This window comes from Vicia villosa, linkage group LG1 (assembly GCF_029867415.1).
Source record: "Vicia villosa cultivar HV-30 ecotype Madison, WI linkage group LG1, Vvil1.0, whole genome shotgun sequence".
NCBI lineage: Eukaryota > Viridiplantae > Streptophyta > Magnoliopsida > Fabales > Fabaceae > Vicia > Vicia villosa.
Genome location: NC_081180.1, coordinates 83,809,866 through 83,833,146, shown reverse-complemented (window position 1 = coordinate 83,833,146; position 23,281 = coordinate 83,809,866). Strand labels below are relative to the sequence as shown.

The window sequence follows — 23,281 nt, the reverse complement described above, 5'->3', positions numbered from 1 at the left end:
ACATGAAATCTCCTTTTGATATCTCTATCAAGGACAGTAAGCTCAATAAGAGTGCATATGTACACCACACATTTTGTAGATCACTCACTTGGTTGTTAAATTTTGAACAGAAGGAGTATCAAGGACAGTAAGCTCAATAAGAAATGTATTTCACAATAGCTTTTCTGTCAAACTCCGGGTAATATTGAAACTGCAGCAATAGTTCAATATTATTTGAGAAAAAATCAATTAAAATGTTAGGATCACTTCGTCTAATATAGTGAAGTGAATTTGCGGAACAGAACTTTAAAATTTGTTCACATTATCTAAACTTTAGGATAACTTCATCTAATACGAACTGCAGTAGCATGAAAACAATTTGATTATACCATTTCAATCCAACATTTGGCATTCACACTAAGCATGATGCTTTAAAGTGGATGAACAATTACCTAATCCAAAACATTCTGGTTTAAAGTGCAATCACATTCTGGTTTTGAAACTGACAAACCAAAACATTACCAAAGCCGGAACTCAGTTTTGCATCCATGTAATTTCGCTGGAACTCAGTTTGGCATCCATGTAATTTCCTAAAAATAAATACATAGTTCAATACACGTGTAATAAATCATATCAAGTGTCTGTTAGGTTTCGTAAGAGCCAGACCCGTATGCTTCTCTATTTGAGATGGTTTGTGGCAAAAAAACACCCTGCCTTCGTTTGTTACTTTTGAGAGAAGAACTAGTACCATAACCAGATGAAGAATTAGTAGAAGTAGACATGTTGATATTTGGTTCAAGTTCAACTGCAGTGCTTTGATTTGGAACATCTCCAGAAACAATATGAGTCAAAGCAGAGATCATTGCAGACATTTCTCTATCTCTATTCATCCCAGGAAAAGGAAATACCATTTCACTTGACGACAATGTGGGATCATTGAGTTCCCTTTTAATAACTTTATTATCTCTTGGATTCACCACCTTAAACAAACACATGTAAAATATAGTATATGCTAAGTTTATGATATATGTTACCTTCTATTTGATTGGTTATTTTAATTTGTAGGTTAAGTCCAGGAGATCTTGTTGCCGAAATGTGTAGAAAAGTTATAGAAAAGCTTTACCGGGGTACTTTTTTTAATTATAGTGAGCTTAAACGCGAGAAAAGAGACAAAGAGAGAAAGGAATGGTTCAACATGTTTAAAGTAAGAAATGTAAATTCTTCCTTACTAGTTTGATTATAATGTATATTTGAGTTTAATTTATTATTTGTATATTTTGTCAGTCGCTTGTAAGCTGGGACCGTTGCGATGATGCTAAAATGGAATACTTGTTTCATCAAAGATGTGCTGCACGACTACGCGATATATTGCAAAAGGCTAAAGAGAAAGCATGCAAGCCGCCTTGGATGGGTGAAGATACATGGAAGTTTCTTCTTGAGAAGTGGCAGACAAAAGATTTCAAAGATGTCTCCAAACAAAATAAGACTAATCGATCATCAAGTAGAGGTGGGGCAGTCCATACGTCTGGCCGTAAAGCTCACCATGATGTTGCACTTGAATTGGTATGTATTATATTTGTAATTAAAATGCGTTAGTATAATTATATCCAATATACATGACTATATATATTGTCTTTAATTATAGGCTAAAAAACTCAAGCGACCCGCACATCCGGATGAGCTCTTCATTGCCACCCATAAAAAGAAGAATGGGGAGTGGGTTGACGAGCGTGCGGCGACAACACATGTAAGCTCATTAAGGCTTCAAAATTGTTCCTTGCTAGAGTGTTCAAACCAAGTAGTATATCTTTTAATAGGAAACATAATTGTTTCCCTTTGTTTAGTTCCGTTCAACGCGCCGGCGTTCGCGTTTCCGGTGCTGAGAATTTACCTTCCTTATGACTCCGAATTAGGAAACAGAATTTGCTTAGTATAGTTGTTATTTGTTGAGAAATTGATATATTGAAATGTAGATAGCAGCAGCACATTGAAATGTTATTTGTTGAGAAGTTGCTATATTGAAATTGATATATTGAAATTGATATAGATAGCAGCAGCACAACAGAATTTACCTTCCTTATTAAGTCTTCAGTGCTGTAGATAGCAGCAGCACTAAAATGTGGAAACATATGCTCTGTTTACGCTATGCTCTGTTTTTTGCATATGCTCTGTTTACCTTCCTTATTTATGCTATGCTCTGTTTTTTGCATTTCTGATTATGATGTATTCATTCTTTGACATATTAATCTTATGTTGTATAGGAAACATATGTGAGTAGTCTTACACAAGCCACACAAACTGGTATTGATGTGGATGGATCAACAAGGATACAAATGTGGAAAGACGTTGCCGGAGGTAAAACACGGGGTCGGTGTTATGGAGTTGCACAATTGGCGCACAACGTAAGAGATGGAGTGAGCTTTTTGACACAAGTGTCTGTTACAAACCCCAATAGAGAAGCAGATAGCGAAGCCATTGAGGCTGCCAGAGCTGAAGCTGCCGCTGCACGTGAAGAGGCTGCCAGAGCTGAAGCGGAAGCTGCACGAGCTAATGCGCGGACAGATGAATTGGCAAAGCAATTTGAAGATCTTAGGAAAATGTTTGAAATGTTTCAGTCTCGTCAGCCGGGTTCTTCTAGTGCTCCTTCGAGTGAACATGCTCATTATAACTACTCGGTACTTTTACAACTTCTTTGACTTCTTTTTAATAATCTTGATTTGAATAAATTATGCACTAGTCATGTTTGCTGCATACATAGCTATATTGTTGCATTTACTTCTGTCATTATGTGAAAACCCCTATCTCCTTCTTGATTGAAAGGGTCATCTCGTTATCGTTAGATTAGATATGATAACATCTTATTAGGCTCATATGAAATTTCATTCTATCCAACTCTGTATACTATCTTTCCTTATCATGCCTTCATCACCAAATGAGCCCCAATTATGTTTAAGCACTAGAACTGGTATTGAAAAATGAAAATCATAAGATATACTGCTGGTTACTAAGAAGTAGATTTTATTTAAAGTTAAATTTTACTTGACAAGCACTGTCTAGCTACCGCGGTTACCGTTTAATAATTAGTGTATCCCCTGTTTTCAATGTCAGTTCCACCAAAATAACTCCATGCTCAAAATTTTAGTTACTATGAAAGCGTTTATTTTAATCACTATCACTATATATGACATTTTGAAACCAAATTTACTGTACATAAATAAATAAATTTCATGGTTTAGCATGTAGTAGTCTGGAACATTTAGAGAACTTGTAATAATGTTATCTTTAATGGTGTTATGCAAACTACGAAATAGGTGGAGGAGACAAATAATTTTTTGGCCTGGAAAATGTTTCTAAGCAAATAAGGGATAAACTCACTGACATTCTATGTCTGACTTTAGAACATTAGGATCTTTAATAAACAATAGTCTGTTGAGTGTTCGCCTTGATTTTGAGGTAGATTATGATTTCTGGTTTTTGTTATTCTTTTGGTGGATTATTATCTATTGCTAGTGGTTTAGGCGGTAAGAGCTTTAATCTGGATCGTAAGTGGTTGAGTTTAGCTGCTTCGACGTGTTTACTTGCCTTCTTTTTGTTTTGGTTTGTTATTCTGTTTGTTGGGGTATTCTCTTGTTAGATTTAGATTTTTGTTTGTATACTCGGGAGTTCTCTAAACATTTCTTCTACTTTAAAATACAGGTTAAGGTTGATGATGTATTGCTTATTGAGAGTAACAAAAATGGTCCTAATTTTTACTAATTAAATGTTGCAGGAGGATGAGGAGGATGAGGAAGATGATGTTGCTGATGATCATGATCAAAACGAGTAGGATGAGGAAGATGTTGCGGGAGGATGTGTTATGATTAACCTTATGTCTAGTTTGACTTATAAGTAAACTTATTTTGGTACACATTGACATGTGTTATGACTGTATTATTTTGGTAACCTTATGTATTAGGATTATGTTATTTTGTGGCAACTGATAGGATTGTGTTATTTTGGTAACCTTATGTTATTTTGTGGCAACTGATAGGATTGTGTTATTTTGGTAACCTTATGTGTTAGATTATAAGTAATGTATCACTATGAAGATTTATTAGCATTGTATCGTATATTGCAATTTATTGTTTTTATTTCAAAATGATTAAATTATATTTATTAATAGTATTGTATCATATTTAATAATTTATAGGTGTAATCAAAAATTATAAAATATAGGTGTCACCAAAAATTGGTCAGACCCAAAAGAGAAAAAAATAGCGTAATAAAAAAAAGAATAGCTGGGAACCAAAAAAAACAATAGCGTCGGCTAAAACCGACGCTAACAATAAAACAATTTTTTTCCCATCTGGGAGACAGCCAATAGCAAATGGACACGTTGCTTAATGTAGCGACGCCCATAACCGACGCTAACGATGAAATACAATATCAAAAAGGGGAGCTAATCATGAACGACCACGTGGCACACCGTAGCGTTGCATAAAACCGACGCTAATGGTGTAACCGTAGACCTCTGGAGCATGTTTAGTGTCCCACTTAGCGTGGCTTAAAGCCGACACTAGTGGTAGCGTCGGCCCATCGCTGCCTTTGCTTCGGGGTTTAGAATGACAGCCCCGACACCGACGCTAGGCCGACGCTAAGTGTCTGTAGCTTCGGTTTTTGGTCAATTAGCGATGGCTTTTGGCCGACGCTAAATTGTTGTTTTCTTGTAGTGTGAGATCTTCTTCTTCTGAAAGCGGATAAAGAGCAGCAGCTCTTGTATGGTTTCTTCTTCTTGATGATCTTCTCTGGCTTGAATAAGGAGATTAGAGCTTCAACTTTTTAACATAATTCCTTCTTGTAAGACCATTTTTTTCATAAGCAGATATGGAGCAACAGCTCCTATGTTGATTACTTCTTGCTTGTAGATCTTCATCTTCTTCTTGAATACTGATTATGAAGCTTGTTACAGCTGATAACATATTGATTAACACCATTAAACATGAAACACTCTCCGAGCAGCAACTCAGTGTATTCAGTTTCCTTAGTCATCCAATATGAATAATATTAGACCTGATCAAGTATTAGTGGATTTCTTCTTACTCCAATGGAGGATACTGCTTAACAACAGAGATTTCTTCTTCACTTGTTTTAGGCATGTGGTTTGTGTATAACAACTCAGTGGATTATCACATACTTGAGTATGTGTTGCCTCTTGTGAAACTTCTGAAGCATGGTTTCTTGTTGTTTCTTTTCTGCTTTTATGCTCAGCTTCTCTCTACAGATTTTCTCTCAAGGTTTTTCCTTTTCAGCACTCTGTAGTTGCACCATGGATACACACTCTGGATATTCACTTAATGCATTTTTAGTGTTCCATTTGACACACACACTTGGTGCTCATCTTCTGCACTCGGTGCTTAGCACACTTGGCACACTTGGTGCTCGCCTCTTGTTGCACACATCCAAGCTTGAAGTTTGATCTATTTATAGCTTGATGTGTTATCGTTGAAATAGAGTCGTTGAGATTTGTTTGAATATTACTTTGAATGCTTTGTCTCGGTTGAATCATGAATGACAAGTGTTGTTTACTGCAAAGCCTTATCTTTAGCGTGGTGATAACGTGTTAAGGTTGCTTCTCCAACGCGCTGCACGTGGGATGCTTTTTCAATCAACCTCGGGAGTTGTTCCATTTAATTGTTGTAAACGTTTTAATAATGATGATGTTTGTAACGGTTATCCCTTAGATTCTGATACTTTGTTTTTCTTCTTTCAAGACTATTTATATATGGTTGCTTATCTTCTTGTACTTTATAGACCAAGAATAGATGTCATGTGTTTGCCTCTTCATTTGATCAAAGCTAGTTGTCCTTGAAGCTTTTGAATCTTCTGACTACTGAGTATGAGTGTCTTTTATAGATGTCGCTGTATACGATGATGTTACTTGTGCTTTTGACAGAACTTATTATTTTGTGGGATGGCTTGATCTTCTGTCTTCAATTTTTGAGTTTCTGCGTTGTAACTTCAGAACTTCTGATTTTTTCCGTGCGTGATCTTCTGATGTTGCAAGACTTCTTGTAGCTGATTTTTCTTGTTCATTTCCTTTGAAGCTTCTGATGTACTTTCTGATTGAGTTGTTGTGTATGTTGTAGAGGACTTTGACACTGTATCTGCACACTCAATGAAATCATTAGTAATAAAATTGTTACTCACAAAATATGCGTTTGTTATCATCAAAACTAGATTCTGAACATAGATTCTCAATCTTGTTCTAACAATGTCATAATCGATTATTGCCCTATAGTAATTGATTATTCAAACCACAAATGAAAGGTTTTGATATTTAGTTGTTATCAATCATTAAAAGATTGCCCTAAATGATTTTATACCAACTTAGTGAACATAATCGATTAGGTTATTAGGTCTAATTAATTATTCAGTTGGAAAAAGTCTTCTGATCAATCAGACACTCCCATAATTAGTTAGCTAGGTTAAACAAACGTGTTTCAATGGTTTAAATAAAATATGAGAGGATCCTCAAATTTTGTGTGTGTGCGTGCGTGTGATTATGCTAGAGTATTTCTAGAAACATTCTTGTGTCTTTACAAGACACTGGTCATTCAGATGTTCACGACCAAACGAGCTTTCACACTCCTTCTCTTTCACACATCTGAAGCTTCAAGTATTGATATCATTATCTTTGAGTTTAGCATCATACAAGAGCTTTGAATCTTCTCAATGAGGCTTGATATATCTTTGTGTTGATTACCATCATTTGAGAGTTCAGAAGTTAACCCACCAATGAACCTTGAAATAAAAGTATTCACTTAAATGTCGTTTGAACATAGTGTTGACTTCAAAGAGATGCCTTCATCTTCAAGAGGATAACTTGATTAAGGAGACCAGCTTAATCAACCATCTTAAACATATTCGACAACTTCAGTTATCTTCAACAGATAAAAACTTTAGCGTATATCGTTTGATATTAAGTGTTGTTATCATCAAAATCAAACAACTACTTAGTTGACATACATCTTTGTTGTCAACAAACTTCACCACCTTGAATGACCTTGACAATACCTGCAAGCACATAGATCCACAAAAATACAATGAGTGACAACTCCTAGTTATGTAAGATTGTCAAAGTGTTTAGGTTTGTTGTGGGATTAGAGCAAGTTCACGCAGGGATGGTGAGAAGTTCTATATATTGGTGTCTTATAACCTTATGGTTAAGGTATTTATGTGAATATCTTGGTCATGAATCTTAGGCTCTAAGAAAGTAGTAATAACATTTTCCTCTCTTACGAGCGTGGGAAATTACTAGTTACTTCCCTTATAACTCGGGAGAACGCGATTTCCCTTTTTGACTTCCTCCCCCACATCTTTATGGATAAGGATATGTCACTCCTCTCATTTCTATAAACGGACAGGTAATCCATGTAACAGGCGATATAACCGAGAAATGGACGCACATTGTAAGAAATAAGCGCTCATAACAACATATGGAAGAGTAGCAACCATGCTTTGGATGATGAGTATTGTCTGCCTACCTCCGGTAAATGTCGTATTGTCTCTTATTTATCCTTTGCAATTATACAAATACACTAACATAGCTATCACTTCAAACTTTCTACCCATTTTTTATTTTATCTCTCTCAAAATAAAAAATAACTATTTTTTATTTTATCTCTCTTAAAGTAAAAAATAATTTTATAAAAAAAAATTAAAATTTTTCTTTTTTAGATTTATTACTTTTTTATTGGCTTGGATTAATCCTAATCCTATTTATCATCAATATACGGAAAGTATTTCTAATTAAATTAAAGTTTTATATTATAAGTAAGTAAAGTAACAGTTAAATGAATATATAACAAAGTTTGAATTTAATTCTAGTAACAAAAGGCATAGATCTATTTAATATAGAAAATATAGTGATACCAAAATAAATACGCGCATTTGACACGGCATGTTTTATTGATTACATCATGAAAAAAGAAGACTTATACACGTACCGCTGACACGAGGGCATGGAGTAGCAATTTTATGAATCATTTTTAGAAGAAAAAAACAAATTGATTTTCTTTCCATTTCAAGAATTATTTTTATACATTTATAAAATTAAAAATAAGATATCCTTAATATACAACTGTAACTATATAGACTAATTCATCGAACTAAGTAAAAATAAATTAAAAAATAGTAATATTATTTATTTAAAGGAAAAGAAAATAAAAAAATATTTCCTCGGTTACAACCTTTGAGACGAAGTTACCCCCATAAAACGCCTAAAGAGCCGTCAATAAATAATCTAGATATTAGTATATATATAAATTCTTCATCTATATTTTCTCAAAAATCAAATCTCTGCTACAACAACCCTCTTCTCTTCTTTTCTCTTCCGCCATCCAAATGAGTTACTACAACCAACAACAACCGCCCGTCGGCGTTCCTCCACCGCAAGGTCGGTCACCCCCTCTTTTCTTTCTTAATTTCACTTACCGTTACTGATTTTGTGGTTGCTAATTTCTTGATTATATTATAGATCTTTTATATTATTTTGTGGTTTTGATTTTATGAAATTAGGTTATCCGCCGCAAGAGTCTTACGGCAAAGACGCTTACCCTCCGCCGGGGTATCCACAGCAAGGCTACCCTCCACAACAGGGCTATCCACCACAAGGCTATCCGCAGCAAGGCTATCCGCCGCAATATGCTCCTCAGTACGCTCAGCCTCCGCCTCAACAACAGCAAAATTCATCCGGAGCTGGTTGCTTGGAAGGCTGGTAAATCCTCTCTCGATCTCTAATTGCATGTTAAAATTGAATCGATGAAATCAAATTTGTTGTGGTGGTTGCTCCGATCAACGGTGAATTGATCACTGGATCGTGGTTGCCACCGGTGGTGCGTCAGCGTTTGATTGTTACTTTTGTTTTTATTTTATTTATTTTTTGTTTCTGTGGGCCATACCATATTACCGGATATTCCAATGTATTATTAGTTGTGCTCTTAGTGTCATATACAAAATTAATCAATTAAATTAACTTATTTCAAGATTAAGAACAATAGATAAGCAGAAAAAAAGTGATTATTTTAATTTCAACTTTTAATTTAAGTCAAGTGGTGGGTTGTGGCTGTCATTGATAGTGATTTATTTGACGCGTGGGTTTTGCCCATCTTGAAGTGGTAGCTTGTCTTGTTGAAATGGTCTTCTTCATCAGATAAGATACAATTTTGGTACTATTATTGACAACCAATGTGAAGGAGATGTGGACAAGTTTTCTAAAATCACTTTTTTTGAAAATTCCTTTTCGTCAGAGTTTGCAATATATAGTATTTTTTCTTTATAGACTACAATTAGTATATTCTTTGCCCTATATGCCTCAAATGCTACAATTCTTGGCCTTCACACTTTCTTTTAAGGTTATACAAATGGGCACGAATGATTTTTTAGTTTCATTTTTTTTTTGGGTTAATAACGTTGTTATAAGTTTCTGGCTTTCTGCTAATGCGCTGTGTTGTACTTATTGGTCATCAATGTGATGTAATCTGATTTGTTTGTGTAATTTGTGAATGTTGCAGCTTGGCTGCTCTCTGTTGCTGCTGTCTCTTGGATGCGTGCTTTTGAGGGGAGATATTACATTGCACAGACTGGGTTGATTACAAATGTATTTTGACTTTGAGCGCATGATGATTATTGTTCTTATAGCTTCTTTTACTTTTCCTTGTTTATTGTTTGTTTTTATGAATATGAAGTTATGAACTACTGCTTCTATATATCATACTGCTTCGTTAAAGGATTGATCTGTTTTTATTTTCGGTGGTTTGTTTCTTCATGCCTTTATAGAAAATTTCATTTCTTGCTAGCATTTGTATTTTGATGAATTTGTTTAAAGTTCTGTTGCATGAATGTGTTAATCATCACTACAAGAGAAGAGCTCTTCTAATTTTAATAAAAATGCTGAAAAGCATTCTTATGATGAATACATAGCAAATTTCACCTTATAGTACTTGTACAAGACCAGAGTAATATATACGTGAAATTGTAGCACCCATTTTCCAAAACTACCAACAATCTTTTTATTGACATTAAGCAGAAACTTCAGTAGTCTCGAGCTGACTGTAATTCCCTTTCTCCTTGAAAAGTTGAATGTGATGATGTTTGCAGTAGAGCCTTGTGTCATGTGTAACAAAATTTGATGAGCTTATAGTACAACCTCCATAGGTACATTTGAAGCAGCCCTTGTGATAGGGAGTCCCGTTAACCGTAACCTTTGATAAGTAGCAACGTACTAAGCATTAGTAATCAGAACAAGGTAGTGTAAAACATATTATAACTAACTCGAAATTTCTATTAGTTATACCTTCTCAGTGGCATACACTGTCTTTTTGCAACACATGCATATGTCTTTTGTTCCCCCAAAAGCCTTTGCCAGTGTTTTGGCGTTCTGTCATTCAAAAACCAAGTCTGTCAAACTGTCGCTAGAAAATACACTTACTATGAAATGTGACAAGAGAAGCTATAGAAATTTCACCTCACTCTCGAATCTTTCTGGTTTCTGAATTTTGGGTGTTCCTGTGACGAATGAGAATGAAAGGAAACAAAAGAATATTAGTACCTACTCTAAGATTTTCACACAACAATTTCTGTTTCTGGTTTAACAAGTCGAGTTTACCTTCAAAACTTTTGTCCAGGCTTCCAGTTCTCTTAAAGAGTTGATCATAGTGCGGTCTGCAATAGAGCACCCCATCGATAGAACAGTAGTTGCTTAGCTGCAATTACAGAGTTAGAATTTATCAAATTTTGTAGGATTATATGGTGAGTTTCATCATTCAATGGTTTAATAATATATTTTATATGTCAAGACATGTATGTTCTGAATACCTTAAGGGTATTCTGGCAATGGTGGCATCGAAAGCAGGCCTTGTGATATATACGACCATCTGCGGCTAGCTTCTCAACAAGATAAACTGTTTTTTCACATGCCCTGCACTTCTGTATGGATCCTCCAAAACTGGCCATGGCTTTCTACACACAGTGAGATAAACGATGACCGAATCCTGGGCAGAATGAGCAAGAGAAAGAGAGGGAACAAAGTTCAGTCTTCCGCAAGGATTTCCTCTGCCAATGTTCCCCTCTTCTCTCTATTCTCTCTATTTTTCTCCCTTGTATTAAAAAACTGGGAAAATGAGAAAAAGAATGAAAAGAAATCAGAGGAGGAGATGAAAAAACTGAATGTGGACAGCAGTAAATTTCGGATATAACAAGAAATGTATTTTTATAGATGACACGTTGTTGAGTTGTGAGTGAATTATGGATTAAAAGGAAAAAAATAAAACAAAGGTTAAATAAAATATATATTAGATTCTTGTTGTGATGACTGATGAGATGGCTTTCCATCAGTTATTTTGTCTGAATTTGTTTCAAGGAATCTCATACATTATTGATCATGCCTTAACTTTAGTTTGTCAACATTAAATAGTAATGAGGGTGGTTCTTTACAGGTGCCTTACCATAATTTTTATTAGCCCTCATTTAGTAGAATATGGTCATCATCATTGATAAGAAATAAATAGGAAATTTTTTATTACACCTTATAGGGTGACAACGCTATGGGTGCGTTTGATTTGCAAAATACAAAGTATTGGACAAAACAGTACTAGACAGTACAGAAAAGTATTAGACAACTTCTTGTATTGTACTGTGTTCGATGGTTACTGGACTGGACAAGTATTTTCTCGATTTTGCTTGATATGTCTACGCACCAGACAAAAAAATATAATTTCAAATATAATATGATTTATTGATATATAAATATAATATTTATGAATCAAAATATTAAATGATAAGGAGGAAAAAAATGAAGAAATAGTTTTTCTACTCTACTTTATTTAATATGTTTATGCAGCAGACAAAATAATATAATTTCTTATATAATATTTTTTATTAATATTTTTTTAATCAAAATATTAAATAATAAGAAGAGAAGAAAAATAAGAAATTGAGATTTTTTTCTCTACTTTATTTGATATGTCAATGAACCGAATAAAAACAGTATAATTTTTATTATAACATTGATATGTAAAATATTAATATTCTATTTATGAATTAAAATATTAAATAATAAGAAAGAGAGTAAAAAAATAATTTTTTGATAATTAGTGCTTCGGACAAAAAGTTGTTCTATGGTTTAGTTGGGGACAAGAAATTATGGTTTTGTCCAGTACCTTGTTATATTTTTTGTCCGGTGTCATAATTAATTTCTGCATCAAACAAAGTACAAAAAAAGTTGTCCTGTCTAGTACTTCGTTTTTTAGCAAATTAAACATACCCTATGAAATTTCAAAAATGCTCTTGGGAAAATTAGAAATGCATTTATGATACGCACCCTTTACAATACAAGTTTAAAAGTCTATCTATCATATTTTAAAAAGAAAACAAAATCAGAAATACATTTTCGATACACACCCTTCATAATACAAATACAAAAGTCTATCCATCATATTTTAAAGAGAAAATTGATTTCTTATCAATTTTTGGTGCGTCCTAGAAATGTATTTATGTTTTTCTAAGGCATTTTTGGAATTTTACGTGATGCGTAAGAAAATCATAGGGTGAGTTAAGAAATTCTCAAATAAATAAGTAAAAAAGAAGACTAGCAATATTAAGTGAATTCCTAAATAAATAAGTAAAAAAGAAGACTAGCAATATTAAGCGAATCAAATAGACAAAAAAAATTAAACAAATTGATATATTTGACCTATTAAATAAATTAATTTGGGGTATGGGAAAAATGAGTTGAGTCAGACGGACGACAATCTAATTTAAATATAGGATTTTGGGTTAGATTTGTTTTTTTTAAACAATGCGTTGTATGATTCAAGTACAATAGTGATGAAAGTAGGTGGTTAAACAAGACTTATAAGGTATAAGTCCGACCTATGATAAATTTAGGAGAATATTTAATGCACCCTACACATTACCACTACACCCTCATGAAAATACAATGATATTCCTAAACTTTATAGATGCATCTTTGGACGCACCCTAAACACACACATTCAATGCGAGTCAAGATCCTCTTCATTTTTCTATTCTCCATTTTGTCAATTACCAAAGTTTTGTAAATATAAATGCAATAATTTGACATTTGATGGGTCCACTTATTTTTAATGCACTCTAAATATTTTAAAAGCTATAGTAATGGAGAGAGAAAATGAAGAGGATCTTAGCTCATTCCATGTGTACTTTGAATGATGCCCCAAAATTATGTATAATTAGAATTTGAAAATGTATCTCCAAAAATATTATATAGAAACAATTATATATGTAGAGACTGAAAAAAGGAATGTATAGAATTATCATTTTTAACATAAAGAACAAAATATTACATAGGTAATCATTAACATAAATTAAACATTACATTTTAATATTTGGGTGGATGTTCCAACATCTTCATAATATCTTTGACCGGTCAACTCATCACATCCACCTCGATAAGAACTTTTGTTTCGAAATATTAAAAGGTATTCCACATAGCCTTTAAATCTGCATCTGTTTTCAGCTCATAGATGTTGAATTCAATCTTGCATTTGTTGTCAATCGATGGTGAACAGTACTTGAGCTTCACAATTTTTCGATTGTCGGCATATGGTAGAAGATTCTGCAGTATGTATTTCAGATATGCAAAACGGGTGTACTCATTAATCTTAAATTCTCTTGTGGGTTTCACGCCGTTAAAGTAGACATTTGCGACATGTTACTAAATGTTCATTCTGGTGTAATGTGTTTCCGTATGAAACATCTTATAGTAGTTGTAGACAAATATGAATCTCATAATTTCTATCTTGTACCAGAGGATGTTTTAGAGATGCATCTCCAGTATCACATTGTTATGTTATTTCATAGATGTATTTCTGAAACCTCTCATAAGAGAATGAAATTTTGTTCTAAAATGAAACGGTACTAAATGCAGTATTTTTTTTGGAAAACATAAAAATGTATTGAAATATATATTATATATATATATATATATATATATATATATATATATATATATATATATATATATATATATATATATATATATATATATATATATATATATATATATATCATTAATACATGATTAAATAGGATACATTCTTGAAAAAAAATTAAAATAAACCGAAACATGTGTCGCCAAATCTATATCTATGGGTGGTACCCCCTATGACTTTTGTTTATTTGAGTCTCTTTCAAATTCGTTAATTTGGTGAACTCTTGCATCCGTTTCACAAAATGGTTCGGCTAAGTCTCGACTTTTGTTGTTGAATGAGATGTCCACTTCGATGATGTAAGTGGTATTGGACATCTCAATTTCAAATAAACTTGAACAAAGTATCGTGAATTTGAAATTTGCCCAACACACATCATACAATCATTTGGATTTTGAGGTGGGGTAGTGCGCAGTGGAAAAATGTTTTGAAAAAATTGTACCTTGTAAGATCAATATACACTCTTTCATATGCATTAGCTATGAGATGACCCATTTAAAAGAAGCATATCCATTTCTCCTTCGGTGTCGGTCCACTAATGCAAGGAACAAGAAATTCATAAATTGCATCAAATTTTTTTTTCGTAAAGCCGTGTGTAAGATTCTTTATGGCCCCTCAACTCTTGGATAACTTGATACGGACAAGTGTGTGATCTTCCTCTCCTTTACCGAGCAAAGCAAAAATAGCTCAAAAACCACAATTTCCATCACCCTAAACATTAACGATATGTTTAATATATTTGTGCATAAAAATCTGTATCTCTTTGATGAATAGAATTTTTTATGAAGATGGTGAATGAGGTGGTTTGCTAATGCGAGCTCCTTTGAAAACACTTTTTTGAGATTTTAGAATCGGAGAATCGGAAAAAAGTTTGTCAACATGTTCAAAATTTGAAGGAGATTACACCATTGAATTGTCCCTTAGTGTATGTTTGACATTCTTATGAGGACCTTTTGTTTGAACAATTTAGAGTGTGGTTTCTAGTCCGTGGTTTCTGGATAAGCAAGCTTCCTCAATTGCTCTTTGATGTGGAGTTTCATATTGTCACCGACTTTCAAAATTTTCTCTAGTATCACTTCCCATTCATTCAAGATAGAGATATTTAGTTTATCGTGTTTCATGACACCATTATCATCAAATCTGAGCCTTGTCCAGTGACTGCAAACTTCATCTATTCGTATCGGCCTATACAGTTTCACCTTCTTAGATATAAGACAAGCACAAGGGAGACCATAAATTTTAGTAAGTGTACAACCATACTTCGAGCTATTGGAACCTAAACTTTCAGCTCATTTGGCTTCGTAAAAAATATAATAAGGTATGCTCGAGAAATGTTGCCGACCAAATGTGAATAAAGATTGTTGTCTTTGAATCTGTGTTCCAACTCTGTTATGGTGCACAAAATAATTTCTCCCTCACCTGGTCCAGAATTGTACTTTCAACATATATCAATAAATTTAGATATTTCTCACAAACCTTCTTGAAATGTAGAACAACATCAACATATAGCTCTTTTGTAGAAGAATTTATTATAAAATTCCAAGCATTCATTATTGTTTCCACTATCACGCTCGACTTCGCACATTTTTTGTTATGTGATACCTACAAAGTAATGCATACGAAGTAGGAAATACCTTTGCAACCGAATTTATCAAAGCATTATCGCAGTCAGTAACAATTACATTCAACATGTCTTCTTGGTCCTTCAACATTTCTTGACACACCTTTAAATCTCAAATAACATTTTTCCTCTTTTTTTGCTCTTTAGAAATACAAACCCGACAAAATAAATCTTCTCAGTATAGGTTACACCAACAATTTATAATAATGGAAGTCTGTATTTTTTGGTCTTATATGTTGAATCAATAATTAGCATAGTAGAAAATGTGTTAAACAACTTGGTGGAATCAAGATTAGTCTAAAATACATCTCTAACGATTACTGCTTCCTTGCAAGTCTGGTACCTCGAAACATAACTGTTATGATCCAAAAGTTTCAAGAGTTATTGCATTGCAGTTCTATCCCCCTAAACGCCTTGTTATTAAGGGCCCTAACATTGTATACTTGTCTGATATTTGAGATATTTCCGAGTCTTTTACGTTTCAAAATTGCAAGTATGTTTTTTCGATTGAACCATATTCACTGTCAATAACACATTCCTTCTCTTTCGGCATGAGGCGACATGCAATTGGATGCCCAACTAATTTTTCACATATGTCATGATTATGTAATTACATATCACATTAAATCTCCATTTGTAATTTGCCAACCAATAAACACGCAAGTTAAAGAGACATCCACATTTTCTTGAAGAGATGTCATCTCGTATGAGTTTTTGGAGAGGAGTTCTATAGTTCCCACTTCTTTTTCATCTCATTGTCACAAATGAAACTATTTTATCCGAACTATTATCGAACCTTCCAGTTACAACACCAAAAACCAATTTGGTTGCCTCCGTACGAATCCATTGAAGCATGTGATCACGAAATTCAAACTCTTGTCCACTTGTAAATTGGTTGCCAACATATTCCTTCTTAACAACAACGAGTTTGGCATCCGAAGACACAGTAGGTATGAGGAAAACATCAGGATGCATCATTTCTAATGAAAACAATAACATAAATGATAAAAAACAGATGAAATTGAAAACAGAATATTGGTAATCGAAAACAAACAGACTATAGGAATACATTTTCGGAGGAATTCATACAGACACCAAAAATACATTTCCAGATTCGACATAAGTTTTTCAGCTTCAAAACAAGATTAATGTGATCAACGAGGCTTAAAATAAACTATCTTTATCTTGAATTTTAGCTTATTTTTCTTATTTTGACGTGATGAAACACAAGAATACAAGTTTGGAGTAAAAATCTTGATTAAGAAAGAAAGGGTTTTTGAAAAGGGTTTTGAGAAAAAATGGGTATAGGGTCTGATCATGCATGTGGATATTTGATTAAAATCATGTTTGATATTTCGGAAATGCTTTATCTGACATGCAAAGGTGATAGTTTTCAAATTCTTGCTTTGAAAAAACGAAAACGTATATCCGGAATATCCACCGAGATGCTCAATTAAAATGAAATTGGGCCAGAGATGTATGTCCAGAATAAAGTTTTGGAAAAAAAGGGTGACCCTCATTTGGGGCGTTGTTCAATGAGGCAAATGGTGCGTTTGGAGATACATTTCATAAATATGAGGGGCAATTTTGGATTTTCATGGGGTTCTTTTCCACCTCTTAAGGTGGGATTAGTATCCCCTTAAATTTAAAAGGCTTTAACCTAACCTATGAGCTATTATAGGTTTTTTTTGCTTGTCATGGCCTTTTTAAAAGTCTGGTATGATCTAAAAGCCTATTTCACATTAAGACTCTCAAATAGTCTATTTTACCTATGAAGTCTTATAGGTCAGTTTATATATTCGTATATAAGCCGACCTATTAAGCCTATATGTGTGTGTGTGAATATATAGGTCGGCCTACAAAACTTCATAAACTTTTTTAATAGCTTGAGTCTGACCTATTTACTTAAACATGCTTTCAAAAAAAGCCAAACTAACCTTAAACAGGTCAGACTATAAGCCCTTGTAGTTCGGCCTGACCTATCCCCATCCCTAAGTATAGTGTAAGAAGAGTAAGGGCCACTACATCATCGTCTGAATGGAGTGAAAAATGAGTAAGGATTCACATTTTCATGAACAAGTGTGAGTAAGGAAGCTAATTCATGAGAGTATGATTCATTTTGGATCATAGAATATAGACACATACTCATTGAAAAATTCATAGAAATAGTGAACAACCTGGTTAGGAGGAAGATCAATTTCATGTGCCTGCAAGATACTACATAGAGAGGTGAAAAGACGAAAGAATTAGAAAATATGAGATTTAAGATTTGATACACCTGACAAGTTAGATAAAAATGGATTGGAGATTATTGTGGACAATGAGTGGAAGAAGGATATTATGGATGTGAAAACAATTGGAGATATAATCATATCCTTGAAAAAAAAAATCCATGATTTCAAAATAATCCTTTTTTTGATGGATTAACCCAATCTTTAGAAACTAAGAACGAAGAAAAATTTATATATAAACCTGCTAAGAGAAGAGAAAGAAAGAAACATTTGAATCAAGTGAAAAGTATTAAATATTTTATTATAATTAATTAATAAAATAAACTTTATTAAATAATAGGTAGGATTTGGGTAAAGTATTATAGTACTTGTTTTCATATGCGTAGTTTAAAAAAAATCTATATATGTATCAGAGCTCATACCCTCGTAGACACTAACATTTATACTCGTAATTGTACGTCATGGATAGCTAAGTAATCATATTCATACCTGTTTACTTGCATTTCTAATAAAAAAGACTATCGATCAATTATAATTTATCACGTCATTTTAAATTTTTTACAACACTAACAAAATTCAAGGATGTTATTGTTGAGTTAAGAAATAAACAAAAATTATATTAAAATGCATACAAGTTTAGTAATTTGTTTAATAAAATTAATAAACATACATGTGTATATAACAATAAAAATAAAAATATATATAAATATATGTTGCATGTATGAGAGGAGGTGGGTACTAAGATACTTGTACCCGCATTCATACCCACTTATTTTAATAGGTAATTGTCTATCTCCATGTCCATTGTGTTTTTATCCTACTCGATGTGTGTAATTTTTTAAGATACCTTATGAAGATGAGTCAAATTGCCATCCCTATCTCACACCCTTTAAGAGGTAGTAAACCATTTGATACCAATGTATTGATTTTAAATTACAATTTAAAATTATTATTATACAAATATAAACTTTTAAATAATAATTTAATAACCTATTTTTAAATTATTTATTTATTAATTTATAAATAAAATAGTATATTAATATATAAATTAAAATAAATAATACCGCTCATCAATTAAAAAATATTTTACATTATCACAATAAATAAATGTTTGTTATTATAGTATTTTGCAGGAGACTATGATAAATTATAATAAAAGTAAATTATAATTAAATTGAAGATCTATTTTGGTCCTTCACAAAATTTATATAATTTAAATTAATCTACAAAAATAAAAAATCCAATTTAATCTCTTACAAAATTTAACCGGACCATATTATTCATTCTTTTAATATTTTTCTTATTTTTTTTTTACTTTTAAACCATAATTGGACCACCACGTTGAATTTTATTTTTTATTTTTTTATTTTTGTAAATATTAAATTGATTTTATTTTTAAACAATTCAGATTAAAAAATATTGAAGAAAAAAATAAGCCAAAAGTGGTTCCTATAATATAAAGAATCAAACTGATACACTCTGGATTATATCAGAATGAAAAGAAGGGCACTCTTCGAGTGAGTGTCGACTCCGAGAGAGAAAAGTGAAGAGAAATTGAGAAAGAAAGAGAATCCTTATTTTATTCCATATAACCAAATGGTTCACTGTTATACTATTTATAGCTAGACTTGGCAACTACTTGCATAAACTTAGGAAAAGAAAATAACAGAATATCAAATAGAAACATAAAAATAGGGAGGTTTCAACTACTTGCACACATAATCCCTCAAATACCCTGGTTTCTTGGATTGCCTCTTTCCTAATATTGGGCTTTCCTCTATTGGCTCTTCCATGTTAGTTTCACTCTCTTTATTGGGCTTTTCTATTTCTTGGGTTGTAGTGTGATTTCCTTGTGTCGTATCACTCCCCTCTGCTGCAAAAACCACCTTGTCCTCAAGGTGGAAGGTGGGAAAACATTTCTTGAAAGTGGACAGATCCTCCCATGAAGCTTCATCAGCTGGTGCACCCTTCCATTGAACCAAAATCTGCTGTTGTGGTAGGCTCTGAATTAGTATAGTACGACGATCTAGAATTGTAGCTGGTTGTTCAAGGGGTTGATTGTTGAAGCTATCAACTGGTAGGTCACAAGGAGGCGGAGCTTCACTACCCCGAAATGGCTTGAGGGTTGAAATGTGAAAAACCGGATGGATGCGGCTCTCCGGTGGCAGCTGTAACTTATAAGCGACTGGACCAATACGTTCAATAATGGTAAAGGGGCCATAATAACGCTTAGACAGTTTGTGATAATGATGCTTTCGTACTGAAGTTTGACGGTACGGTCGAAGACGGACCAGAACTAAATCCCCAATAGAAAAATTAAGATCATGGCGATGAACATTAGCCTTTTGAGTCATTCGGTTCTGAGCAGCTAGTAAATTGTCCTTAAGGACGCGTAAAAGCTCGTTGCGATCGGTGAGGGCAGTATCCAATGTCTGAATCGAAGTGGAGCCACGAGTATAATATGGGATAGTTGGTGGTTGACGGCCGTATAACGCTTGGAAAGGGGACATTTGCAAACCACTATGGTGGCTTGTGTTGTAATGAAATTCTGCCCATGGTAGAAAAAACACCCAAGAAGATGGTTTATGTTGCGTGAAGGCGCGTAAGTATTGTTCCAAGCATCAATTTAGCACCTCTGATTGACCATCGGTCTAAGGGTGGTAAGCACTGCTCATTGACAACTTAGTGCAACTTAGTTCAAATAGTTTTCGCCAAAAACTGCTCACAAATACAGGATCACGGTCAGACACAATTGACCGAGGAAACCCATGATGTTTCACTATGATTGAGACAAACAATTCAGCAACTTTTGAGGCCGTAAAGGTAGTAGGAAAAGCACCAAAGTGAGCGGATTTAGATAACCGATCAACAACCACAAAAATAACCGTGGAACCATGTGATGGAGGTAAACCTGTGATGAAGTCCATAGTAATATCTTCCCATACCGCCTCCGGAATAGGGAGTGGTTGCAACAATCCGGCTGGAACCTGAGTGGAATACTTGATTTGCTGACATATGAGGCAAGAAGCGACAAATTTTTCGACGGATTTCCGCATCCCTTTCCAAAAGAAATTGGCAGCAACCCGCGAGAGAGTTCGCTTGATCCCTGCGTGTCCACCACAAGGAGTGTCATGAAACTCACTAATAATTAGGGAACACAATTGGGAAGCCTGATTAAGCACATATCGCCCTTTATGCAGAACCAACCCATTAACAATAGAGTAAGGAAAGGGAAGAGTTCCTTCTGCATGTTGTTGATGAAGTGCCATAAGAAGCGGGTCCGATGCATTATCCTTTTGAAGTTGCTGAACAATCCCAAATGTAGGGGTAGTGACTAATGCCATAAAGTTTGAATTAGGGGGAGAGTCAATCTCAGACCATTCTGCGGGAACTCTAGATAATGCATCAGCTACACGGTTCGAAGCACCGGGTTTATATTCGATCCGAAACTGAAATCCCAATAGTTTACGAACGTATTTCTGCTGGTCTGGTGTATGTATAACCTGTTGTAACAGCTCTTTAATGCTCTGGTGGTCAGTTCGAATAACAAAAAAATGACCCAAAAGGTATTGTCTCCATTTAAGCACCGCTTCCGTAATAGCATGTAACTCCTTAATGTAAACTGAGGCGGATTGCATTTGAGGGCCTAGCTTCTTGCTGATGTATGCAAGTGGACGACCTTCTTGCATCAGTACAACCCCAATGCCCATTTTAGAAGCATCTGTCTCGATAATAAATTCTTTAGAAAAATCGGGTAAACGCAAGACCGGTGCAGCAGTCATAGCTTGTTTCAAGGAAGTAAAGGCTGACAAGGAAGCTGGAGACCAACAGAAAGAATCATGGCACAGTAAATCAGTTAATGGAGCAGCGATGCTCGCATAATTTGAAATAAAACGACGGTAATACCCTGTGAGTCCGAGAAAGCCTCGAAGTTGTTTAATATTAGTTGGAATAGGCCATCGAACCATAGCATCTAACTTGGCAGGATCAGTATGGACTCCTTGTGAAGAGACAATATGCCCCAAATATTCAATTGATTCCTGACAAAAGGAACATTTCGAAAGCTTTACATAGAAACAATTGGTTAATAAGCATTGTAAAACCAGTTCCAGATGCACCAAATGATTGTCAATAGAAGAGCTATATATGAGGATGTCGTCAAAGAAAACGATCACAAACCGCCGAAGATATTGAGAGAATAACTGGTTCATTGTTGCTTGGAATGTAGATGGGGCATTCGTTAAACCGAATGGCATGACCAAAAACTCAAAATGACCCTCATGTGTTCGAAATGCTGTCTTGTATGTGTCTCTTGAGTGTAGTTGAATTTGACGGTACCCCGCGCGTAGGTCTAGTTTGGTAAACACGGTTGCCCCACCTAGTTCATCCAATAATTCATCGATGGTCGGTATTGGAAATTTATCTTTTACTGTCGCTGCATTCAAGGCACGATAATCAATTCAAAAGCGCCATGTACCATCCTTCTTTCGAACCAATAATACCGGTGAAGAAAAAGGACTATGACTAGGAATGATTATCCCTTGATCAAGCATTTCACGAATCAACTTTTCCATTTCAGATTTTTGAAAATGAGGGTATCGGTATGGCCGGACATTGATAGGTTTAGTGCCCTCAACTAAATGAATGCGGTGATCCACTGTTCGGTGCGGTGGAAGGCCAGTTGGGGTGGCAAAGATGTTTTCAAATTTGTGGAGGATATCAGTGATAGAAGAGGGTAAATGTGAAGGAAAAATAAGGTGGTGGTTTGATGTAGGTGGTGGTGAATGCTCGGGAGTGGTTGTGGTGAGGGTGAAAATACTTTCTATGGCATCATGTTGGACCAAAGCTTGAAGTTGGTGCAGGGACACAGGTTGGGAATTTAGGGTCGTGTCTCCGCAAAGAGTAACAGGTTCACCATTCCAAACAAACTCCATGGTGAGAGCTGAGTAATCATGAGACACTTTTCCTAAGGATTGAAGCCAAGGAAAACCCAAGACAACATCAGGTCCTTCAATTGCCAAGACAAACAAATCAACGGAAAATAGAATGCCTTGGAGGAGTAACGGTGCAGCTTTGCAACAATGTTCACAAATCAAGAATGTACCACACCCGGTCGCGACTCGAAAGCGAGGACAGGGTGTTATCACTAAACCTAAGCGTTCCACCAAAGATGGTTTGATGAAGTTATGGGTTCTCCCACTGTCAATAAGAATTTGAAATGTGTGATTTTTATAGATACCGGAAACTCGTAATGAACGACCTTGCAATTGACTTGAAAGAGCGTGTAGGCTCGAAATATCACCAAAGATGTCATCTGTGGTCTGTTCCTCTGGTTCTGATGGTATTTCGTCGTCGTCCACTCCCAAAAGGAGAAGTACTTTGCCGCGGCAACGGTGAGATGGTCCCCATTTCTCGTCGCATTTGAAACACAGACCTTTGGCCCT

At 34.5% G+C, this 23,281-nt stretch overlaps 2 protein-coding genes across 3 annotated transcripts; one reads left to right on the top strand and one right to left on the bottom strand.

Annotated features, from left to right (window-relative positions):
* The first annotated feature begins 8,256 nt into the window (after positions 1-8,256).
* Positions 8,257-9,766, top strand: LOC131643396 (cysteine-rich and transmembrane domain-containing protein WIH2-like). The gene is made up of 3 exons (XM_058913612.1): positions 8,257-8,413; positions 8,536-8,734; positions 9,531-9,766. The coding sequence occupies exons 1-3, from the start codon at positions 8,362-8,364 to the stop codon at positions 9,574-9,576; spliced, it is 297 nt and encodes a 98-aa protein (XP_058769595.1). The 5' UTR covers positions 8,257-8,361; the 3' UTR covers positions 9,577-9,766.
* Positions 9,767-9,873: 107 nt separating this feature from the next.
* LOC131643395 (LIM domain-containing protein WLIM1-like) lies at positions 9,874-11,134 on the bottom strand. Of its 2 annotated transcripts, none has more exons than XM_058913610.1 (5): positions 10,834-11,134; positions 10,666-10,721; positions 10,484-10,565; positions 10,313-10,396; positions 9,874-10,220 (listed from the first exon to the last, which is right to left on the bottom strand). In XM_058913610.1, the coding sequence occupies exons 1-5, from the start codon at positions 10,969-10,971 to the stop codon at positions 10,038-10,040; spliced, it is 543 nt and encodes a 180-aa protein (XP_058769593.1). In that variant the 5' UTR covers positions 10,972-11,134; the 3' UTR covers positions 9,874-10,037. The 2 variants fall into 2 exon arrangements, with proteins under 2 accessions (XP_058769593.1, XP_058769592.1); XM_058913609.1 differs by having other exon boundaries at positions 10,484-10,524; positions 10,625-10,721; positions 10,834-11,130.
* Between the last annotated feature and the right edge of the window lie 12,147 nt (positions 11,135-23,281).